Raw genomic sequence first — 23,019 nt, 5'->3', positions numbered from 1 at the left:
GGGTAGCCTGCATTTGCCCCCCTTCCATGTTGCACCTACACCTGAAACTGAGAAAAATATCATTTATATTCTACAGCATAGAGTTCAGGCTGTTGTAGTTTAGATGGCTCTGATGGAAATGGATGCTTGTATCTGTCAGTGACAACAATATGAACAGTATGAGTATGTATTGAAGGTGTTAAGTTCTTTAATGGCACACTCCTGAAGGCCTGATATTTAAATGCAAGTTACTTTAACAAAATGCTTATCTTGATACTTCAGACGACTACAACTTGCATGTCATGATGTCACTGCTTCTAGGTCACCATCAATCACCGTTTCATTTACAGCGTTGGGTGAGTGCAGCAGTGTATGCGATTCCTGATTTAATAACGTTCATTGTTTTATCAGACATCAGTAAGTGTATTGCACTTTTTTAAAAATCTGTCCACTTTGCAACACATTTTTTCTTTTTTGTATCCAGTGACCTCCTTCCAGAATTTAGAATCAAAATACTAGAACTCAAAAAAAATTCTAGAGTTTTAATTTTATATGAAATGAGTTGTCTACTCTGTGTTAAAACGCAAGGTTGTTTCTGGCTTATTTTATGTCTACTTTTTTATTTAAATATTCCTATTTTAGCCAATGGACGCCATGCATGAGAAAGCAATGCCAGACGACCCGCGCTATGGACAGATGAAAGGCATGGGGATGCGCCCTGCAGGTCATAGTGGCATGGGTCCTCCTCCCAGCCCCATGGACCAACATTCGCAAGGTACAATAAGAGCTCCATAAGCAGTAGACATCCTTTATAACGTCAAACTAAGAACAACACCTGTTTCCTGTTTTTATTAACAAAAACATCAAAACCATAATACACAGCTGGTGCATCAAAACTTTGTGTCTTTCAGAGTCAGGAAAATAGACAGTAATTGATTGAACTTGTGCCTGCTCTTCATTTAACAAATTTATATGGAACTTTTTGGAACACTCTTTAAATATCTGTCTATGTGCCACTTTTTATGGTTAAGCACAACTTCTTAAAGGTAGTAACAAAGTCCTTTATGAACTTTCCTTGGAAAAATCATTATTGTCCATGGCAGCTGAAAATGTTGCTCCCCACATTCCATTTAGAAGCAAAGTAAAATGTTAAGTATACAAGCTGTGAAGCTACGTTGCAAACTGAAAATAGGATAGGTATAAGTTTAACATCTGTAGGTCCAGCGCTATGCCCAAAATTCATGACACCAGTTGCCACCCTGGAGCAAATAGAAGTAGTAGATTGAAGAAGTAGCAAAAAGCTAGGTCTTAATAGTCATTTGCCTATAAAATGATGAACATACCTAACATAAAGCTCTCCAACCACTAGATTACAAATGCTGCTTATAATCTGTTGATCTTTTAACCATCCATATATTTTCTAACTCATCCATGTCAGGATGGAGATCCAGGGCCCAGTTTTGAATAACAGCATGTGTTATTTCATTCCATATCTAGTACTGATTTGAGTAGCCTTATTCAGTCACATCTATTAAGATATATTATATTGGCAGGATTAAGTAAATAAATGTATAAAGCACCTTTACATTATTCATATTTACAAAACACTGTTGAGTAATGCTGGATTCAATATTGTATTTTTATCATGTTTATCAAGTGTAATTTCATTTTTATTTGCAGGTTATCCTTCTCCACTTGGAGGTTCAGAACATGCACCCAGCCCAGTACCTGCGAATGGCCCACCATCAGGACCTTTGATGCCACCTGGTCCAGGAGGTGTGCCACAGGATAATGCTGATCCTCAGACTTTAGGACAGCAAAATCGGGGAGGTCCAACACCTTTCAATCAGAACCAGCTCCACCAGCTGCGAGCCCAGATAATGGCATATAAAATGCTAGCCCGTGGGCAGCCCCTTCCTGACCACCTACAGATGGCAGTGCAGGGGAAAAGACCCATGGCTGGGATGCAGCAGCAGATGCCAAGCCTACCTCCACCTTCTGGTCCCAGTGCTGGCCCGGGACAAGGTCCTGGTCCTGGCCCCGGTCCCGGATCCGGCCCTGGTCCAGGCCCAGGCCCAGGTCCAGGTCCTACTCCTTCCAGCTACAATAGGCCTCATGGTAAGAACTGGCAGATAAAAGTATCTGGTCCTTGAAGATGTGCAGTTAGTTTTAGCTATTGCATTTTGATCACAGTGCTGCTTATATTTTAGAGACATCTGAGATGAGCAGTGAATTTAGGGGTATCTTTTGAAAAACAGGCGTAATTTGCTAACCTCTCATTTCACTTGGAAATGTAATTTTCTATAGTTAAGACAAAAAAGCTAAATTGTTCTGTTGAAGGTTTAATGTCCTCTAGTGTCTAGCAATCCTGTGTCTGTTCCTTAGTGTGATTGTATGGGAATGATGTGGTTACATGTTGTTAAGTTAGCCTAGTAGTTAAGAATGGGGAGCTGAACATTACAACTGTTGTCCCTGGAACTTACTCACTATGTGACTCGTGTCTCCCTAAACCTGCTTGTACTTCAGCAACAGAAATGTGTAAATGGTTTTATTGGATGTGTGAAGTATGCATGTTGATAATGAAATGGTAGGATAATAAATAGTCTGTTTTTTGTATTATTTGGACTAATTGCAACTTAATAAATATGCTTTTGTTTCCTATAAATAAAACAGGAAAATGTAATATAGCAATTGTTCCTTCATTGTGCAGGAAATCTGTTGAACCTGTTAGTTTTTTAGGTTTATTAAGTGTTTGCAAATAAATGTCAGTAGTTAAATGTAATTTTTTTCAAGTAAAGTTTTCAGCATTATTGAACAAATAGCTGAATCTATACTGCAGGTGCTCCTGTTGTCTTGTATTGCAGTATGTGAATCCTAGCTTGCAGACAGTGTTTACTGTGAAACTGTTATTAGAGGGTCACTGTAAATTGCAAAATTGCATGTCCTGCAATAATTCATCTGAATAATTGCTGCCTTGTGTTGAGGCATTTGTGTGTACTGAAAGTATTGCCTGTGGTAGAACAGGTCAGTTAGTTAGAGGGGGAAGATGATCTGCTTTCATATAGGATATATGGTTGTGAAACTGAAGTTAGGCTTAAAAAAACCTGATCCTTGGTGCTTTTCTTTTTTCAGCGGGTATGGGTGGACCTAACATGCCTCCACCTGGACCTTCAGGAGTTCCCCCAGGAATGCAGGGACAGCCACCTAATGGTCCGCCAAAACCATGGCCTGAAGGTAATTTTTGTTCTCTGTTCTTGCTAGTAGCATTTGCTGCTATAGATAGATAAGAACTCTCCTACTTCAGTACCAAGTTACGAAGGTGGTTGGCTCTCATCACAAAACCTTTTGGTGGAATTAGGCAAGCAGAGATAATGGCAGTGTTGGTACTGAAATTGTATTTTTCAATTGCTGTGTTTTATAGGACCCATGGTAAATGCTGCTGCCCCAACCAGCACACCCCAGAAGCTGATTCCTCCTCAGCCAACTGGACGTCCCTCACCTGCACCACCTTCAGTGCCTCCTGCAGCCTCGCCAGTCATGCCCCCTCAGACTCAGTCTCCTGGTCAGCCTACTCAACCTACACCCATGGTACAGCTCCACCAGAAACAGAACCGCATCACACCCATCCAAAAACCACGTGGTCTTGACCCAGTGGAGATTCTTCAGGAACGAGAGTACAGGTCTGGCAGAAGTGCTTCTTCCTTTTGTAGTTCCAATGTTCACAGTAGTGTTGGACACTAAGTTAATAATACTTGTTTACTGAAATTATTTTAATATAGAGTTTGCTTAATATATAGCCAGTTGGACTGTTTTTATGTTTTGTAATTGTATGATAGCCGTTCATGTCTGGTAAATCTAATCTCAGCATGACCACTAGTTATTGACTCTTCTATCTTTCATGGGGTCCTAATATGTTCAGGTTTATGTGCTTTGAAAACGTTACAGTTTACATTGGAAAAGTATTAAAAATAAAGTTAGTGGAATATACAACTGTAATTGTATATAAAAGACGATAGGAAAACTAATCCTCACAGATTAAAAATAATATGCAAAGTAATTTAAATGTTAAAACCTCAAAAATGTTGCTATACTAGAGTAATTTATTATTTTACAATAAATGTAGACAACTGGCAGCAGAGGGGAAGAAAATAAACTACTGGAGATAATAAACATCTGAAGGGTCATTGTTCCTAGTGTTTTAAGAGTATGAAAAATTGCTGATTAAGGTGCAGCTCCTTCTGGACAATCTATAATATACTGCCTTGGATTGAACCTTTCGTGGTCAGCAATAAAATCGCACTGTCTGATTTATTTATTAATCTACTTACAAATTTTAAATGCACCATAGTCCCCGCAAGCACTACAGATTGTACTAATCACTAAAGCCACACAAATTTGTGCGTCTTTGCATGGACATTGAAAACTGTAAAGTTAGATTATCAAATATCCTGCCTGTTTTTCCCCCTCTGTAGCCAGTAAGTAGAATTGTCAATTCACTCAGTAAAGCTAGATGAACATTCAGTCATGAGGTGGAGAGCATCCAGGTCCTCTAACACTGCTGCCATATGACTATGCATTACCTGCATAGCTTTGTAAATTGAGCTTTAATTGATTTTATCTAAGGGCACATGTTTAGCCAGAATGCTAATGAACCAAGGAGTGCTACTCAAAATTTTTAATTGTTCTGTAATACTGATTTTTGCCAATACATCACACTCCTGTTTGTGTTTTTCATTTTTTTAGGTTAACTTAATATGTGGCATAGATGTGAAGACATAAACAGTAATCAGTAGAGAGAAAGTTAGTTCATCCCTGTGTCAGAGTTTTTACAAACACAAATACAGTATGCAGTATTTCATGGAGACTGGTAGATATGTATACCAAGTTTGTGAAGAAACAACTTCAACTTTGAAAAAATACCATACTTACCCATTAACTTAATTATAGCATATTGTCTTACAGGGTTCTGATTTAATAACGACTTTTTGGGAATCACACATGTTATTTAAAAGTCAAACATAGTTTACCATGATTCTGCTGCTCTTTCAAGGCAATAAAAAACCATTATTATTGCCACTTTTATCTTATTAGGGATTTAGTTCAGAAATAAACATGCATAATTCATAAATGCTTTGGGAATATGATGTGATCAATCACTTGTCCGTTGACATTGGTTTAATGTGTAGTGTCACTCTTGTGAATGAGAGATTTAATTGCTTTTTAATACTACACCATACATAGCCTCAATAAAAGAATGGAGGCTTTGCATTCACACACCAATTTTAATTTACATGGCTACTAATTGTGACCCATTCATCCATCTTTTATCTGTCTTCTCCAATTCAGGGTCATGGGAAGCAAGTTCTTATCCTGGCTACACTGTGCCATCTATCATGGAGTGCCACACTGTAAAACATCCACACTTTGTCATATAGGCCCATAATAGAGCCACCAGATAATCTAACCTTCATGTCTTTGTAAAGCATCCCTTGCTTGCTTGAATTTAGTCTGTTGTAGCACAGATCTCTGTGAAATGCGTTTTAGTAAGCAAAAGCTGATTAGTAAAACTTTTGTAGATGCAAACAAATAAAAATTTGCTGTGCTCAAGGTTTAATTTCTCATACGTATTTTCTTGATAGGCTGCAGGCTAGGATTGCACACCGAATACAAGAACTGGAAAATCTTCCTGGCTCTCTTCCTGGAGACCTGAGGACCAAAGCCAATATTGAACTGAAAGCACTGAGACTACTGAACTTCCAGAGACAGGTATGGTGACTCTCATCTCTAATCTGAGTGCAAAGGTGGAACACTTTTAAATTTGTATTTATTAAGCAGTCCAATCACTTTGGCATTTATCTGTTTATCTTTTTTAATAGCTTCGGCAGGAAGTTGTTGTCTGCATGCGCAGGGATACAGCTTTGGAAACTGCACTGAATGCTAAAGCTTACAAACGGAGCAAAAGGCAGTCTTTACGTGAGGCGCGAATCACGGAAAAACTGGAGAAGCAACAGAAGATTGAGCAGGAGCGTAAGCGCAGACAAAAGCATCAGGTAGTAACTTCTATTTGTTTTATGAACCACATTGCCTCTCATCCTGAGCTTAGAATAGTGACCCAAAGAATGAATGGTAAGGTGGTTAAATGTCATCCTCTGTCAGAATGAGGGTCTCCATGGAAAGATCTTTGAATGATACTGCTGCTAGATTGAGAGGAGTCTGTTGAAGTACTTTGTGCATGTAACAAGCATACAGTGGCCCATTGATGCATTATGTGCCTGACTCCTACTGTACTGAAAAGGACAGGAAGAAGCCCCAGCTCTTGGGAGGCCTGTTGTCATTTGCCATAAATTGGCCTCTGCCATTTCTGTTTGGTATCTATTTTCTCTGTTGGTTGTACTGGAAGGTAATTGATAGCTGCTTTCCAGTCTAATGTGCTTGTAATAGTTTGTGGTGCCCCTGTAGAATTTCATTCTAAGAAACCTTCTACACTATAAGTTTTTGTTCCTTTGTGTGGTAAAGTGGGTAAATGGTCTATGGTAGTGTGTTTTAAAATAAGAGTGAGGCAACACCAGGTGCGTCAGAGAAAAGCTGTTTGGTCGCAAAGTTTCCCTCAAATTCTGAGGATATTTGCTCTTTTGAGTTTAACGTACATGCGGGAGTTTGATGGAGCTGTCTCTCATCTGGCTGTTGGTATTTTTGATGCATTTACACTTACTGGGGAAAAAAGAGGTCTGTTGAGTGAGAGTCAAACAAGAAAAGAATGTAAGGTTGAGAAACAGAAAGCAGGATCAGGGGATCGGACCATTGCTGTGGTGGATGGGAGGGGCAAAGAGAACGGTACAGTGCTTGAAATGAAAAGCACTAAGCACTTTTGAAGTACCTGCCTCTGTTATGTGTACTCGTTTGCCCTAGTTCATCTTAGTTTATGACAATTGATGTCCTGGGTTCAAGGACGAATATGCCAGCTGTAGGCAACCCGGGCATCACATCAAGCTGCTCCAGTATACTGTCAAGAAGAATGTAGTGGTGCTTTATACTTGCTAATGTACATTCTTTGTAATTCTTGAATGGGGCAGCTCTTCTGGCACCCCATAACCTTGTTACCCTGGCAACACTTTATAACACTAAGTTTTAGATTAGAACTACATAAACTAATTCAAATGGGTTCATCCATTTTTGTACTTTGCTCTTCGTAACTTGTGAAATTGTGCAACTGGTGGTTATTTGATTACACATTCAAATATTAAATATGATTTTAAAATCCACTTCTTTTTCAGTTAATGCTTTTGCAGCATTTTTTAAAACAAATCTTTTTTTATTAGTTTGTTTTATTTAGTGCTAATCCTGACTTTTTAGTGGCTTAGAAGATTGTGTTTGAGAGCTTAACACAAAAAATGTATTTTTATGACCTCCTAATATGGCTTGTTTACTTTTTTCTAGGAATACCTCAATAGCATTCTTCAGCATGCCAAGGATTTCAAAGAGTATCATCGTTCAGTTACTGGAAAAATCCAAAAACTCACCAAAGCTGTAGCTACATACCATGCCAACACAGAACGTGAACAGAAAAAGGAGAATGAGAGGATCGAGAAAGAGAGAATGCGAAGGCTCATGGTAAAGACGATGTTCACTTACTAGGGATTATGTTGTTTCTTTTGTTCCTCTCTCAACAGTAGAAGGCTTGCACTGTTTTAGATCACACAAGTGCAGCTCTTTCAGTTAAGATTTTCTCTACATTGGCCGGTTTCTCTTTCAGATTTTCTCTCTGTACTTACGGTAATTCTTTATGTGGTGGGCTGCTGCCAGTGGGACACAATTTGCTATTGTTTATAATGGTGGGTTACACAGTGAGTCAGCGCTCACATGATTACGTTCAAGCCCCCACCCAAAGGCCAACTTTGATGACTGCACTTGAGTCGTCAAGGAGGGCATCAGGGTGGGTTGCCAAGGCCCGATAAATGAAAAACTGCAAAACACTATTCTATGGTGTCTTGTGTTTCTCAGCTTCCATCCATGTTATTTTGTCCTTCACCTCCAAGATAGACTAGCAACCTTTTATATATACATATCGAGCAACCCATACACTGAGTAGAATTCCTTCACACCTGCACGATATGCACACCTCAGTCAAGTATGTTGTCTTTGCTAGTATTCCAGCACTGATTTCTCCTAAAAGAACATTTTCAACTATATTGTCAAATGGTGCAACACACTAGCATACTTTAAGTTCCTAAAGAGAACTGTATGCAGGAGTATTAGTTAGAACTTTCACCTACAGGAAACATGGGTTTGAGTTTTGGACCCATCACTATGTGTTTGTGTGAGCTTTCTCCAGATACTGCATATACCAGTCTTCCCTAAATCCTAGAAGACTTGTGCATTGTACTGTATATTTGTTTCCTCTTAGTCCATTTCTCTCAATGCTGTCAGAATAGGTTCTGCTTATCCAATTCCCTATAAAAGATAACCCAAGTTCACAAAATCGATGAAACCTTAAAATAAGCATTTGGTTTTTTTTTTTTACTGTGATCAAGTTTATTTTTCTTCAGTTATGCCAATAAAGGTGAAAATAATGTCCAGGTGTTTTTATTGATTAGCTGTCTACATGTAAAAATTATTCTGGTTGCAACTGACCATTTTTAGCCAGTCGTTCATTCTAAACAGATGTGAAGCGAGGAGACAGTGGTAGTTAAAGATTATACTGTATATATTTTAGTTGAAGTTATTATCCCTCTCTGTTGGCCAGTCTTCCATTAGTGTGTGTTATAATTTTGGATTGGCTTTTAAGGTTGCAGACTAAGCGAGAAGGTTGTTGTTAGTAGGTAGTTGGGGAACACGGAGCACACCTTGTCTTTCATCCATTATTAACCATTAAGATTAGGTCACTGGGGTTAACTATTGATAATAAAATTCATGTCCTTTTAGGAGGAGGATTTGTTTAAAACCAGCCTCCCACCAGTTTAGGCCACAGTTTGCTTGTTGAATTTTGCTCTCTAATATTCTTGTAATACATTATAATGTAACCACTTTCCATTCCCCAGGCAGAGGATGAAGAGGGCTACCGTAAGCTAATTGATCAAAAGAAAGACAAGCGCCTGGCTTACTTATTGCAGCAGACAGATGAATATGTGGCTAATCTGACAGAACTTGTCCGTGCTCATAAAGCTGCCCAGGCCCTGAAGGAAAAGAAGAAGAAAAAGAAAAAGAAGGTACTTGGCTTGAATTTAACTAGCATTTTAGAAAGATCTAGTAAAGGTCTGCAGCTGAGAATGGGGCTTGCGCCTTGGTTGATTTTAGTTTAAAGGTTTAATAATTGTCGTCTTTTTACATGATTGAAAATTGAAACTGGTCTACCTTTCTAATTAGTTATTTTTATAAAGTATAGAGTCCTTATTTAGTAATTTGTGTCCTTTAATTCTAGAAGGTGGAAAATGCTGAAGGCCAAACCCCCGCTCTTGGACCAGATGGAGAGGTAGGTAGTAGTACTTATCAGCCTGGGCTTATCAGCCTTATAGGACATTTTTAGTAAATATGTGCATATTCAGTTAAATGTAGGCTCTGAATTGCCCAACAACCATATACAGTATATGTGTGTGTGTATATGTGTGTATGAAGAGGTGCTGCCTTTCTTATTTTAATTGGGAAGGTTAACAAGATTTGAGTCAACTTACTTAATTGGAGATGAGGACAGTGCTCCTCATAATGCCAGATCATTAGTGGAGTCTCGGTCTCAGGTTGTCACTCTTTAATTTAAAGGCCCTAATTTTGATATGAGTACACTTGTGAAATTTGCAAGTGGCAGTGATTCTTTGGGGGTGGTAAATATTTAGGAGGATCTGGAGGCTTGCATTTCAGATCGACAGTCTTAGAACATTATCTGATTTGGGCATACACAGGAAATATTTAATTGAATGCTGACAAGTGCCTCTTACTGTACTTGCAAAAGGTCCCTTTAATTATAATTGCAAGTGGGTAATTCTGTCTGACAGGAGGCAAAATGAAGAGATGTAGGTGTTTGTTAGAACAATGTGTTTATTCCGACAAAAAAGTTGGTTTGTAAAAGCTGTTAAATAGAAGTTAAAGTGTTACACTTGAACTTTGTATTACTATTGATCACAACTGAAATGCTGCATAGAATCCAGGGCAACAAGAAGCTGTTCCAAGAACACCAGACAAGGGAGTTCCTGATGTAAATGGCATTTGTGACTGTAAGGCCAAGGCAATTAAACACCATTTTGTCTTGGCTAGTTTGTGGTGGCCTAAACCAGGTCTTCGTGGTTCTTAAAGGTATCAATCAATTCATACAAGCAGTTCTGACATATTTTAGGACAGTGTTTCTCACCCACTTTAAAATGGTAGTGGGTCGCACATCATGTCACAGCAGGTTGCCTAATCGATCAGTACTGCCGCACAATGTATTTTTGTTTCTGTCGCTGACAATCAACTTCGATTCACCAAGGAAAAACATTTCCCTATACACCTGTAGAAGTTAAGGGAAACTGCAATTAGGATGGAAGAAGGATGTCCTCCTTCATACGAAGCGTGGTGGTAATCTGGAACAAACTTGTGGGAAGTATAATTCAAGTGTAAATCTTGACGTCTGATAATACCTTGATAATGGAACATCTTGGCTAACAGCTGACCAATCGGTTTAATCAGTTTCCTCTTTTATGTTTTACTCATAAACTGCATCTTTTTCTTTTACGCAGCCATTAGATGAGACCAGTCAGATGAGTGACCTCCCTGTTAAAGTGATCCATGTTGATAGTGGCAAGATCTTAACTGGCGCTGATGCTCCCAAGGCTGGCCAGTTAGATGCCTGGCTGGAGATGAATCCTGGGTAAATTGCTTCAGTTTGTAAATTGATTTAAAATAAAAACAAATAATACTTTAAATATAGATTGTGGCTTCTTGTAGAAATACATTTCCCTGTAAAATATTTTATTTTCATCCTTTTGTGATAGGTATGAGGTCGCTCCTAGATCTGACAGTGAGGAAAGTGGTTCAGAAGAGGAAGAGGTAACTAGCTCATTGTGAAGACTTGTTTTTTTGTTTTTTTTTATTTGCCAGTTTCCAAGTTTTATTAGTTTGTTTCTGTATTATGTTAATTTGAAAGCATATTTAAATTGGTATTTTATCTACATTTTAATCTTAGAATGGAGTTGTATAGGTCACATTTTTTATTTATGAATTTCATATATCCATTTACCCATTAATTTTTCTAAACCCACTTATCCAGAGTAGGGTAATGGTAAAGCTGTAACTCACCCCATTGAGCATAAGGCATAAGACAGGTACAAAACTGGGCAGGATGCCAGTCAATCACATGGTGATCTTTATGCATCATAAATTGCTTGAATATTTCATAATATGATCATAATAAATCATGAATATTTACAGATTTTGCTTATAGAGGTGCAAGGGATTTAAATTTGGTAACCACTCAGCCAGTGTTTTGTATTTTGAGCTGTGAAAATTAATTCCAAATATACGTGAATTTTTGTGTATACGTGTGTATGTATGTATATGTTGCTTCAATATTAAGTAACTTGAAATTAAAAGATAAAACATTAATACAGTAGGTAAAAGTGAATAGCATAGAATCTAAAGTATTCTGTTTCTTTTATATTGCATCCATCTCTTTATAACTTGTTTGGGGTTTTTTTCACCGTTAACTGTAAGCTCGATTGTCTTAGCATCTTTAGAGTTGTTTTGATATTTCAGTTGTTGTGCAGCACTTAAATAGCAGGGGAAATTTCACCAAAGGAAGTGGCTTGCTTATAGAGTTTAGTATTGTGTTGTAGCTTCACAATCAATCCTTTATTTTCAAAAATAAGAATCCTGAATACTGTGATGTGTTTTTAATTATTTGGCGACTATTAAATATGTTTGATTTTGTTAATGTTGTATAGGTATTTGTTGCTTGTTAAACTGAGTATGTTTTCCACAAGATTATTTTTACATATTAAAAATCAGGCTGGGCACTTGAGTGTTAATTATGAACCGTGACCTGTCAAAAAACTAAATTCCTGTTAACAACATTTTAGTTAAGGTTGTTAGAAGCATTTTCCTAATTGGCAGTATAGTCGTATACATGGATCTTTGTTGAATCCCGTTAGTGACTCGGCGCAAAATGATACATTATACATTTCAGGAAGAAGAAGAGGAGCAACCTCAGCCCAGTCAGGCTCCTGTGGAAGAAATGAAGAAGATTCCAGATCCTGATAGTGAAGATGTATCAGAGGTGGATGCCAGGCATATAATTGAGTATGATATTTTTTTCTGATTCTGCTTAAAGTGATAGGTCTTTTCTTTAACTATTTGATACGGATTTGTTTTGTGTAGAATTTTGTTTTTTGACCAGGCTGTTCTATGCTTGGGCTAATCGGATTTAAATCCGATAGTTCGTGACCCAGATTTTGAAATTAACCATTATTAGGGTATAGTACTAAAAGTGAAATATCTTCACTATTTATTGCAGTACTTAATGTCTAAACAGATGTAAAAGGTGTACTGTGTATTTACAGCATATAATATAAATTACTTGGGAAGCTATAAATTACCCGGAAAGCAAACGGCAACTGTTTAATCTTATATTTAGCAGGTATTGTGATGAATATCTGCAATATGGACCTCTCTTTTACCACACAGAGATTTTCACCTGTATATTGCATTATTATAGTAGGTTGGGGGACGCATTCTTCTTGCTCGTGATTTACTGAACTATTCTAATTTGTCTGAGGGTTAAAGTAAATCTTGTCCTTTCATAAGGACAAAGGTAGAATGCAGAGATTCAATTATGAAATATCAAAATACAGAGCAAAGAATGATACATGCTGACATTTTTATCTTTATCTAAAGATGTAGATTTCATCGACATTTGGGCTTGTAATATGAAGTAAATTATTCAGATGTGATTCTGAAGGCCAGTTTATTCATTAATAAAATACCAGACATATGTCAATAAGACTGTCATGCAAGTCAATAATTGAGATTCATATCTTTTGTATTCATTTGTTTGAATTTTTTTTATGTATATGTATTCACATGTTGTTTAAATATTCTAGGGCCGCAGGTACATTCACTGAGCAAAAAGACCATTAATATTTTAATAAGATGAACATTGAGTTATTACTGGCCGAATAACTTCTTTCCTTCTGAAATCATTTAGGAATGCTAAACAGGATGTTGATGATGAGTATGGCAGTCAGGCTTTTGCTAGGGGCCTGCAATCTTACTACTCTGTCGCTCATGCTGTTACTGAAAAAGTTGAGAAGCAGTCCAGCCTCCTAGTGAATGGACAACTCAAACAGTACCAGGTAGGGTAACTTGTTTTTCTTTTTTGTTTATTTGTATGCCATCTGCACATTTATTTTGTTTTTGTTTGTTTTTTTTTTTTTGTTTTTTGTTAAAAATGAATTTCAAGTGTTTTCTCACTTTTTTTGTTCTTCATCAGATCAAAGGTCTTGAGTGGCTAGTTTCTCTGTACAACAACAATCTAAATGGTATTCTGGCTGACGAAATGGGTTTGGGCAAAACCATTCAGACAATTGCTCTAATCACATACCTCATGGAGTATAAGCGAATCAATGGACCCTTTCTTATTATAGTACCTCTCTCGTAAGTTAGCAGTCATTTACCCCTTTTTTTGTAAAATTGCTTAGCAGACATACTGGATATATGTAGTGTTTTGGTTGGAATAATTTGAGGGTTTTTGTGATGGAATTGGACCATTTTTAATATAATTGTCAGAATTTCCTTGCATTTTATTAGTCTTGCTTAAATTGTTTGGCTACAGCTTGAGTTGTATTTTTAGTAATAACCTTAATTGTACAGTACATTTAAAAAATAAATAATAAAACAAAAGGCACTAGTCATTGAACTTTTTATTCTTTTGTTTTGCCTTTCAGAACTCTCTCAAACTGGGTATATGAATTTGATAAATGGGCTCCTTCAGTTGTGAAGGTTTCCTACAAGGTAAACTATAAACTGTTCTGATTACCTAGCAGAGCTGAGACAAGAAAAAGAGTATAGTATAATACTGCAAAATGTTTCAACATCATGCATCACTTAAGGGGATCCATTGGTGTGTTTATTTATTTTTATATCAGTTTTGGCACATTTCTGCATTGTTTCTAAAATTACTTAGGATGAACTTGTTTTTTTTTTTTTTGTTTTTTTTTTTTTAGAAAATAAATAGCCTCTTGTATTGATTAGCATATGCAAATAAGTTCTGTGTACCCTGTACACAAGACAACAGTTTCATAAATCTGTAAGAATTACTTGCTTTTGCACAAGGACATTCACTATTACTATTTAGTAAAACAGCTGCTAAAGGTAACTTGGCCATGACAATGCATTTGGTTTCATTTTGGCTCTCACAGTGGTAGAGAGAAGTTAGTGCTTTAATGTGAATCATTCAGTTTGCAAACATTGACAAATGAAAATCAGGTACACTAACATACTGTTAAACAGGGCTTCCATATTAATTGTGTGTCTATTCCAATGTGCACTTCAAGTTCTGCACGATTTTTCAGATTACCATATTGTTTTCACACATTACATCCAGGAATAATCTTGTCTTACTTTTTTGGTTTGCCATTTTCTGTTTTTTTGGCACTTAAAACAAATGTGAATCTTCTGTCAAGTGAGAGAGAGCACACATTTTTTGTTTGCAGAAGGGGGGTTGTAGGTAAGTCTCATAATTGCTTTTCCCCATCTTCTTCCCAACTACTGACTGATGTTATTATTCCCCTCCAGCTTGTAAGAGTGCTCGAGGGCTTATTTATATTTTATGCAGTGGGAGGAGAATTTTGAATTTTTCACGAACTCGGAAGAAAAGGGTCTGTTTTTACCTTTTGCCCATTGTGAGGTTTTGAAACTTTTGTGCAACAGCACTAGGTTGTTATCACTTCCAGATCGATTGTTCACACACCACCTCCAGTCATTTTATTTTCCTGCCCAGATCTTGTAGTGTGTGTGTATACTGTGAACTTCAGTAAAGATCCAAAAACCAAGGAGACAACTAAAACTTCTACAGATAAGTGGACCAGAACATTGTAGGTTTTCGGTGTTGGTCTATTAACACAGATGTCTTACTCATAATTTAAGAATAGAAAAGTGTTTGATAAGAACACCTAAACTTGATATACTGTATATATGGAGGTTTATTGTGAAAAAAGCATTTAGTCTCCGTACATGTTCCTTTTATGTCCTGCCATAATTTTAAATTCACATTGCGAGATATCCTGTTAAGTTATTGGTTTGCAGCCCTGCTACAAATCATTATGACATATATCTCAAGGCGTCGCTCTACATTTAGACAAAGTAACATATTAAAGTGTTCCCACTCTTACTGTGCAGAGCCCTATCATATTTGGAATCTTATTTCCATTGTTTAAAAAGGATTAAGTAAATAGGCTGAATGTTTTTTTCTTATTCAATGTAATACATAGATCAAAAGGTTATACCAATATGATGAACATAATGTCTGCTTCAGTTTCACTGTAATCTGAAAGTGAGTAATCAAATTTATGGCATAATCAATTTGTAATACTTAATATGTTGAAAAGCATGAAATTAGAATATTGTGATGCAAGTTTCAGGCTATCATTGTGTGGTACTTGAGTAATACTTTGAGTAAGTTTGTAGATACCTTCTATGTTTTTTATTTATTTTTTTGTTTTTATTGTAATGTGTAATGCAATAATTTTAATACTATTTGAAATCTTCTCTACTTACAGGGTTCCCCAGCTGCCAGACGGGCCTTTGTACCTCAGCTCCGTAGTGGGAAGTTCAATGCCCTGCTGACCACTTACGAATATATTATTAAGGACAAGCAGGTTCTTGCCAAAGTAAGAAATTGAAAATATGGCTTAAGCTGTCATATACTACTGTATATGTAGCTCTGTAGTTCTTACTAATAGAATGAGAATCTCCCTTTAGATATGATCAGATAATTCATGCTGAGCCATGCATGATTTGTTTTTTGTTTTTTTTTGACTACTTAAAATGCACTTCCTTTTGGATTAAAAATCAATAAGTGGCAAAAAATGATAAATACGAACCAGTAAAGTGGAAGAGAGATTACATTTTATGTTGTAGTATGAAGCAGGAAAAGTGACTGTTTACAAAGACAACTCATTATCATTAATGTATTTTGGCTCTCTTGTCTAGAGTCATTTGTTACACTGTCCAAATACAGAAGATTGTTTAAAAAAGTGCTCCTTGGTCTATTCATAATATTAATATATAAATACTTATTTGCTGATTTTTCTTCTATGCCAGATCCGATGGAAGTACATGATCGTGGATGAAGGCCATCGCATGAAGAATCACCACTGCAAGCTTACACAGGTCCTCAACACGCACTACTTGGCTCCAAGGCGCATTCTCCTAACTGGGACACCCCTCCAGAACAAGTTGCCTGAACTTTGGGCTTTGCTAAACTTTTTGCTTCCTACCATCTTTAAGAGCTGCAGCACTTTTGAGCAGTGGTTTAATGCTCCCTTCGCAATGACTGGAGAAAAGGTCTGGACTCTCTCTCTTTTTACTTCTGAAATTAGTGAAACTTTTATAAATCTTTTGTCTTAAGCATTTAATTTGCTTTTATTCTTGACCTAAAAACAACAGAATAACAATTAAATTGTCATCAAAAATACATTTCTTTTTCAAGTTAGCTTGGCTCATTTATAGTCTTTCCCAAGGCAGTGGAGAAAATCTGGAGAGGTTTCTTTTGGCTTTGAACATCATTGTAGTTTTTTTTTTTTAATTCAGTTATATACACAGTAAATTTGACCAAAATATTAGGAACCTAGTAGTAGTCAGTCAGTCAGTCATTTTCCAACCTGCTAGTAGTTGTAAAAGATTAATTTGCTTTTGTATGTCAAAGGTGGATTTAAATGAAGAAGAGACCATACTGATTATCCGACGTCTCCACAAGGTGCTAAGACCCTTCCTCTTGCGAAGACTTAAGAAAGAAGTTGAAGCACAACTGCCAGAGAAGGTAGAACACATGAGTGAAATCATGCAAAGAAAAGTGTTATGCGTTGTATAATTATACACACTTGTGTCCTCTGTTGTGGAAATAATAAGGTCATGTCTTTTTGTTTTAGGTGGAATACGTTATTAAGTGTGATATGTCAGCATTACAGAGAGTGCTTTATAGACACATGCAGGCAAAGGGGGTCCTACTTACTGATGGATCTGAAAAAGACAAAAAGGTACTTCTGCATGGTCACTTTAATAAACATGTGCTTTAATTAGATATGAACTGTCTTTTAGTTTAGATTTTAAATTGACCAACAATACAAAACCACCAACATGCTCACTGAAGCATCTTGGAAGAACCATTTGAATGTGGAAGCTTCTGGTATCACATGGAAGTGCATAAACAAAATGTAGTAATTGTGTCTTTGGCTTAAGTAAGAATATATTTATTTTTAATTATTTAAATATTATCTGAGTGGCACAGTGTTGCATCTCTTGGTGTCTTTTTTGTAGCTTGCTTTGGTTGAAAAATTAAGCTGTGGGATTTTAAACTTCATAACCACCAACTCGTCTTGCTGACACAGATGTCGCAGTGAAACACTAACTTAATCTAAGGAAAGCCGTCTTTGCAAGTGCAGGCAAGAGCAATAAAAAAAATTTAGACTCGCATGGACCTTTACTGAGCAGATGTACTTTGAAGATTGCTGCATTACTTCTTCATCAGAAAACTGCAGCCTGTAACCCTTAATAATTTTTAATCCTTTAAAAAAAGGCTTCATAGGGCAGAAATCTGTATGTTGTTAAATAGATTAACATGTCTATCCTTGGTAATTTGAGGATTTGACTCCTTGAACCACTAGTTTCCATTAGAGTACTGATAGTAAAAGTCCACAAGTAACAGCAACCTCAGTCTTGGTGGCGGCACATTAATGAATAGATTGAACGGGTGGTTTGTTCATATGAAACATGCAGAGTCATAGAATTTACACGTGTGTATGAGCTTATGCAGAGACCAAACTGTTTCTTCTCTACAGGGTAAAGGTGGTACAAAGACACTGATGAACACTATTATGCAGCTGAGAAAGATCTGCAACCACCCATACATGTTCCAGCATATTGAGGTAGGCATTTTATCTCCTTGGCTTAACTCCCAAAGTTGTACATAATTTGACATACTGTTTTTTTTTGACTTTCTGCTGTTTCACTTGCTTAGTTCTTGAAAGCGGAATCACAGCTGTTTTGTTTATATTTGCATACATGTTTTCAAATTAGTGACCATGCATTTGGGAATCTTTGCTTAGATGATTGCTAAATTATCCCCTAGCCAGTTCTTGAAAGCTAACTGGATTGACACTTTCATCTACATGGTTTTTGCCCTCCCTTCTTTCCAATGCTATTTTTACTAAGGTATGCTAAATTATTTTGTTACAGGAATCCTTTTCAGAGCACTTAGGATTTACTGGAGGCATTGTGCAGGGGTAAGTTATGGGTGACCTGGGTGTCTAAACTGAGGTTATGCTATATCTCTAGGAATTCCTGCTCATGCTTGGTTTTCATAACGCCACTCAGCCATCCCTATGTTAGCATGAGCCAGTATAATCAAGTTAAGGTTTGTGGAGAGCCAGTCTCTACTGTGGCAACAGTATTTAGACAGAAAGAAAGCCTAGACTGGGTATCAGCCTGTAAAACAAAATGCATATTTTTAGGTAACTAAAACACAAACCTGCTTAAAGCTGAACACAAAAATACCATGCAATATATGCTTTACAAATTTTGTAACATATGAGTAACAAGTATGTAAATGGGGAATTAAAGATAAAAGATTTTTTTCTTTAAATATATCAGCTAGAGTTTCCTCATTCCCTCATTTTTTTGCAGCCTTCTGTATGTTGCACATCCTGCTAAACTGTCACTTGCCTTGGTCTTACAAATACACCTGTGGTCACCTGATATAAGCGGAGGGTGAAGCTTTCTAACCCTCAGCCACTGTAGTATAATGAGAGAGAGGTGCTTCTCTTAAGTTCTTCCTTCTAGATTAAGTGAAGTCTTCATTTTATTATTTAGTTATCATCACCACTTGGAGTTTGGATAGAAGATTGTGAGTTTTGATAGTTTTATATTTAGACCCTGGTTGTATCCACATGCTCAGTTTTTTGAGCTTTTGTGTTGAGAGCTTATCTAATGGGAAGAGCATATATTTTATCAGACAAGTACAGTAAAATAAACTGCTAACAGATCTGAGGAGTACTGTTTTTAATTGCATTTTTATGTAAACAATTTATGTATTTTCAGACTTGCTGAGTTAAAAGTTTTACTTTTGTAACTTTTTGTATATTAAATCATTTTGAGAGTAGGAAATACACAAAAGTCAATAGTCATTAGCTCATTTTAGTCTACTTGCATTTTTCATTTTATGTAGACCAGATCTGTACCGTGCTTCTGGCAAATTTGAGCTGTTGGACCGAATCCTTCCAAAGCTACGAGCAACCAATCACAAGGTGCTACTTTTTTGTCAGATGACCTCACTCATGACAATAATGGAAGACTACTTTGCGTACCGCAACTTTAAATACCTCAGGCTTGATGGTGAGTGATTCAAAGTTTTGACAGTTACAAATCAAGAGACTACTCCTTTTTTTCTAATGATCTTACTGTCTTTGGATGCAGAAAAAAGAGGCTTTGAGTTGAGTAGGAAGCTTTTTGTGTTGTACTATCCAGAATTGGGTGTGATCCCAACATATCTGCAGGGATTCATTTGCTCTCTACTACTCAAAAGAAATAAATAAGGTTTCAAGGAAAACATGATCATAAGTAAACTGCTTCAATAGACAGTGTGTGTTTATGTGATGTAGTGCTTTACACCTCAGGCCCATTCTCATCTTTATAATCAATATTAAAACTTCTACAAGAGTTTCAAAAAAGTTCTGAATTAAACATTTATTTGAATAAGAGTGTGGTTTTTCCAGTCAAGATAGATCGCTTTTTGCTTATTATATCAGAACAGTTTAAATTACCTGGGAAATTATTACAAGAAAACAAAGATCTCTTAAGTATAATTTTGGCAATATGCATGAAAAATTTTAGTCGAGTTTTTATAGTTTGTCCTCCCTACACCCTCCTTTTGCCAGGAGAATTCATAATGAAAATGAATATCCTCCCAAATCTGTTTCAGAGCATCCCTCTATACTGTAGGAGCAGATCCTTCTTTATGAAATTAGATTCACTTGTAACCTCATTCACTTGGAATTTAAAAAAGCTGACTCTACAGAGATGTAAAACTGTACGTGACTTGGCATTACCCGACTTTCTTATTACTAGGTTATACTTAAACATTGGAAAGTTGCAGAAGTCACAAGAGTATATTAACTTAATTTGTCATGGAAAAGATACCTTGTTCAAAATCCTCAGCATTCTTTGCTCGGTGCTCCAGTCTGTTTACTAGTCCAGTTGTTTCATATTTATTAAAGATAATGAATCCAATGTAGGACTCGTTCTAAAATGACATTTAACCTATAGAGCCATCTGTTTATAGAAGTCACTAGGTATCCTCAAATTCAGGGGTCTCTATACAGTACTGATAATTGCATTCTCTGTGCTATTATGTTTCAAATTTAATCATCCATTGAAACTCCTTTTTCCTTGTGTTTGCATATCAGAAGTTATGTTGAAAGCTTCTTTCATTTGTGTCTATCCCAGTGGTGATTCTGGGTAGTCCAGATGAAGTCTCAGCTGGCATTTCCAGGGTATATAAGGGATTTGTCATTTGTCATTAATATTTTAAAAAAGGATTGGAATTGAACCATTCTTAAAATATATTCTAGGTCAGTATGGACCAATCAGACCATAATTCAACAAAAAGTTGTTTTATATATAATATTGTATCCCATCTAATATTTTGCTTAATATCAGATACAATAGCACTATGCTCTGAAATATTCTGTTGACTGGGAGAATGCTAATCCTGCTTCTTTAACACAGTGTGGCAGTGACGTGTTGAATACTATTTCATCGTGGGAAAAGTATAATTTTCTTTAGGAGGAGCAGTTAATGTTTATCAGAATTTGGCAAAAATGCATTAATACAGTTGTAAAGGCCCCATCCTGTCTGGAACCATTCTTTTCATGTGTTGCTTTATTGTAAATGAAGAGCCATTTTAGATGGTGCTCTGTTGTTGCATAGCTCTCAGAGGCAGCTGGAGTTGAACTCAGAGTTTTTTTGTGTTGTTTTTTGAATATATTATTTAATTGATTTTTTTAATTTAAATTTAAAAAAAATACTCATTTTGTTGCATCCAAGTGTTAAATTATTTATTAAGCACAGTGCTGTGATTTGTGATTGGTTATCAAAATTTGTAAACTGTTTTATGTATTAATGTGTTGATACTGAATTGCAGGAACCACTAAAGCAGAAGACCGTGGCATGCTGCTGAAGGCTTTCAATGACCCTGCTTCCCAGTACTTTGTGTTCTTGCTCAGTACACGAGCTGGAGGTCTGGGTCTCAATCTGCAGTCAGCTGATACGGTCATCATTTTTGACAGTGACTGGAATCCTCACCAGGTAAGAAATTAATAACCACTACTACCACTTACCTCTGATTAAATGGAACAGTGTCACCTTGATTATGTGTGTGACAATTGGGTTTTTCTGTCTGCTCACAAGTAATCTGAACATTCTTTAAGAAATTGCTTATTTTCATCTTTCAATGCATTTTGAAGAAAATTTAAAGAAATAAGCAAAGAAAGATGAGACAATGAAATCTGCACTTTGGTTATTGTTCAGAGACTACAGTGAATAGAACAGCTATTTAGTATGTCAGTTGTTTATTATATGGACATCATGGTTTAAAGTTTGCCTTCTATGCCTCCATCCACATGTTTGTGTGTTGTTTTTTTTAACCCCCTCTCTCGTTCTTACCTATTTTAATTTTAGCAATCCTCTTCACTGGCACTTCTGCCAGCCCCATTAGTCAGCTCACTCTGAATATCACAGGGTCTCTGCGTCTGAGCTATGGTGGCTAATATAATGAGCAGTAGCAGCTGCCTAGCATTCTGATATTTTCCCTAAAGTATGACAGGATACCTTAGTGGCTATAAATATGCAGAAGCACCTACTTTTAATGTAATATGTACAGTATCTCTTTCTTTCTTGTTTCCTCAATTTGTCTTTTTGTGCAAGAAGCTCACTGGGTGGGTTAAAGTGAAATTTCCTCAACTCTAATCTCCACATCTGTATACCTAGGAAAGCTATGTATTCAAAATAACAGTTCCCAGGTAGAATATGAATGAAGGAGATGAGAACCTACTGGGAGTAATTTAATGAGAAAAAAAAAGCATATTTTCCTCACTTATTGAGGAAACTCCACAAAAGTGTGTTTGAGTGCCACAAGTCAGAATGGGTTTTTGACACAGTAGATAAACACTGACATTTCCCCTTGGCGTTAATAATAAAGTTTAATTTTTTTATCACGTGTGTTAGAACATTCAAACATTAGAAACACTTTTGACGAGATCAGGCCATTGAGCCTGGCAAAGCTTGCCAATCCTATCCACCTAATTTCTCAAAATAGCAAAGCTAATTTTGGAAGGTCCCTAAAGTTGTACTCTCCACTTGGTAAATTGTCTCATGTGTCAATGGGTCTCTGTATGAAGAACAAACTTTGTTTGTTTGTGAAATGTAGCATGCATGCCTGGTATGTGTATAGAGTACCATGAAGTTCTTTCTTGCCTGTCTGACTAGCAGTAAACGCATCGGTATGTATTAAAGTACGGAACTTTTTTTATTAATGGAAAATGCACGCTAATTGCCCGGGTGTTCTCCCTATTCCTGTTTCTGTGCTGCCATTACCTGAAAACTTGTGGTTGGGGAAGAAAAAGTGCTGATTCGACTTGCATCAGGCCGCCAAAGCAACATTTGTTAGTCTGACTTGTTCAACAAAAAGTAAATGTGTTTGATGCTACAGCTGCCATGCCCACTGTCCACTTATGATTTGATCTAATTTGATGTAGTTGATTGAACTTCATTTTAATGTATCTGGATATTAATACCAAATGTGTA

General features: G+C 36.6%; 1 protein-coding gene across 6 annotated transcripts in view; it reads left to right on the top strand.

Moving 5' to 3' along the window:
• Window positions 1-23,019, top strand: part of smarca4a (SWI/SNF related, matrix associated, actin dependent regulator of chromatin, subfamily a, member 4a) — a 70,541-nt gene that overhangs the window by 35,589 nt on the left and 11,933 nt on the right. For all 6 annotated transcript variants that reach the window (XM_039772605.1, XM_039772603.1, XM_039772607.1 and 3 more), the window contains 23 exons: window positions 622-754; window positions 1,660-2,097; window positions 3,112-3,213; window positions 3,401-3,659; window positions 5,619-5,745; window positions 5,856-6,029; window positions 7,417-7,590; window positions 9,018-9,185; window positions 9,398-9,448; window positions 10,686-10,816; window positions 10,941-10,995; window positions 12,131-12,243; window positions 13,148-13,295; window positions 13,433-13,596; window positions 13,887-13,953; window positions 15,720-15,830; window positions 16,264-16,506; window positions 16,868-16,981; window positions 17,091-17,198; window positions 18,000-18,086; window positions 18,397-18,443; window positions 19,385-19,551; window positions 21,359-21,522. In XM_039772605.1, the coding sequence (XP_039628539.1) occupies window positions 622-754; window positions 1,660-2,097; window positions 3,112-3,213; window positions 3,401-3,659; window positions 5,619-5,745; window positions 5,856-6,029; window positions 7,417-7,590; window positions 9,018-9,185; window positions 9,398-9,448; window positions 10,686-10,816; window positions 10,941-10,995; window positions 12,131-12,243; window positions 13,148-13,295; window positions 13,433-13,596; window positions 13,887-13,953; window positions 15,720-15,830; window positions 16,264-16,506; window positions 16,868-16,981; window positions 17,091-17,198; window positions 18,000-18,086; window positions 18,397-18,443; window positions 19,385-19,551; window positions 21,359-21,522 (3,345 nt within the window). The remainder of the gene's footprint in view (window positions 1-621; window positions 755-1,659; window positions 2,098-3,111; window positions 3,214-3,400; window positions 3,660-5,618; window positions 5,746-5,855; window positions 6,030-7,416; window positions 7,591-9,017; window positions 9,186-9,397; window positions 9,449-10,685; window positions 10,817-10,940; window positions 10,996-12,130; window positions 12,244-13,147; window positions 13,296-13,432; window positions 13,597-13,886; window positions 13,954-15,719; window positions 15,831-16,263; window positions 16,507-16,867; window positions 16,982-17,090; window positions 17,199-17,999; window positions 18,087-18,396; window positions 18,444-19,384; window positions 19,552-21,358; window positions 21,523-23,019) is intronic.

Source organism: Polypterus senegalus, chromosome 12 (assembly GCF_016835505.1).
Source record: "Polypterus senegalus isolate Bchr_013 chromosome 12, ASM1683550v1, whole genome shotgun sequence".
Lineage (NCBI taxonomy): Eukaryota > Metazoa > Chordata > Cladistia > Polypteriformes > Polypteridae > Polypterus > Polypterus senegalus.
This window is presented reverse-complemented; position numbering and strand designations above follow the sequence as displayed.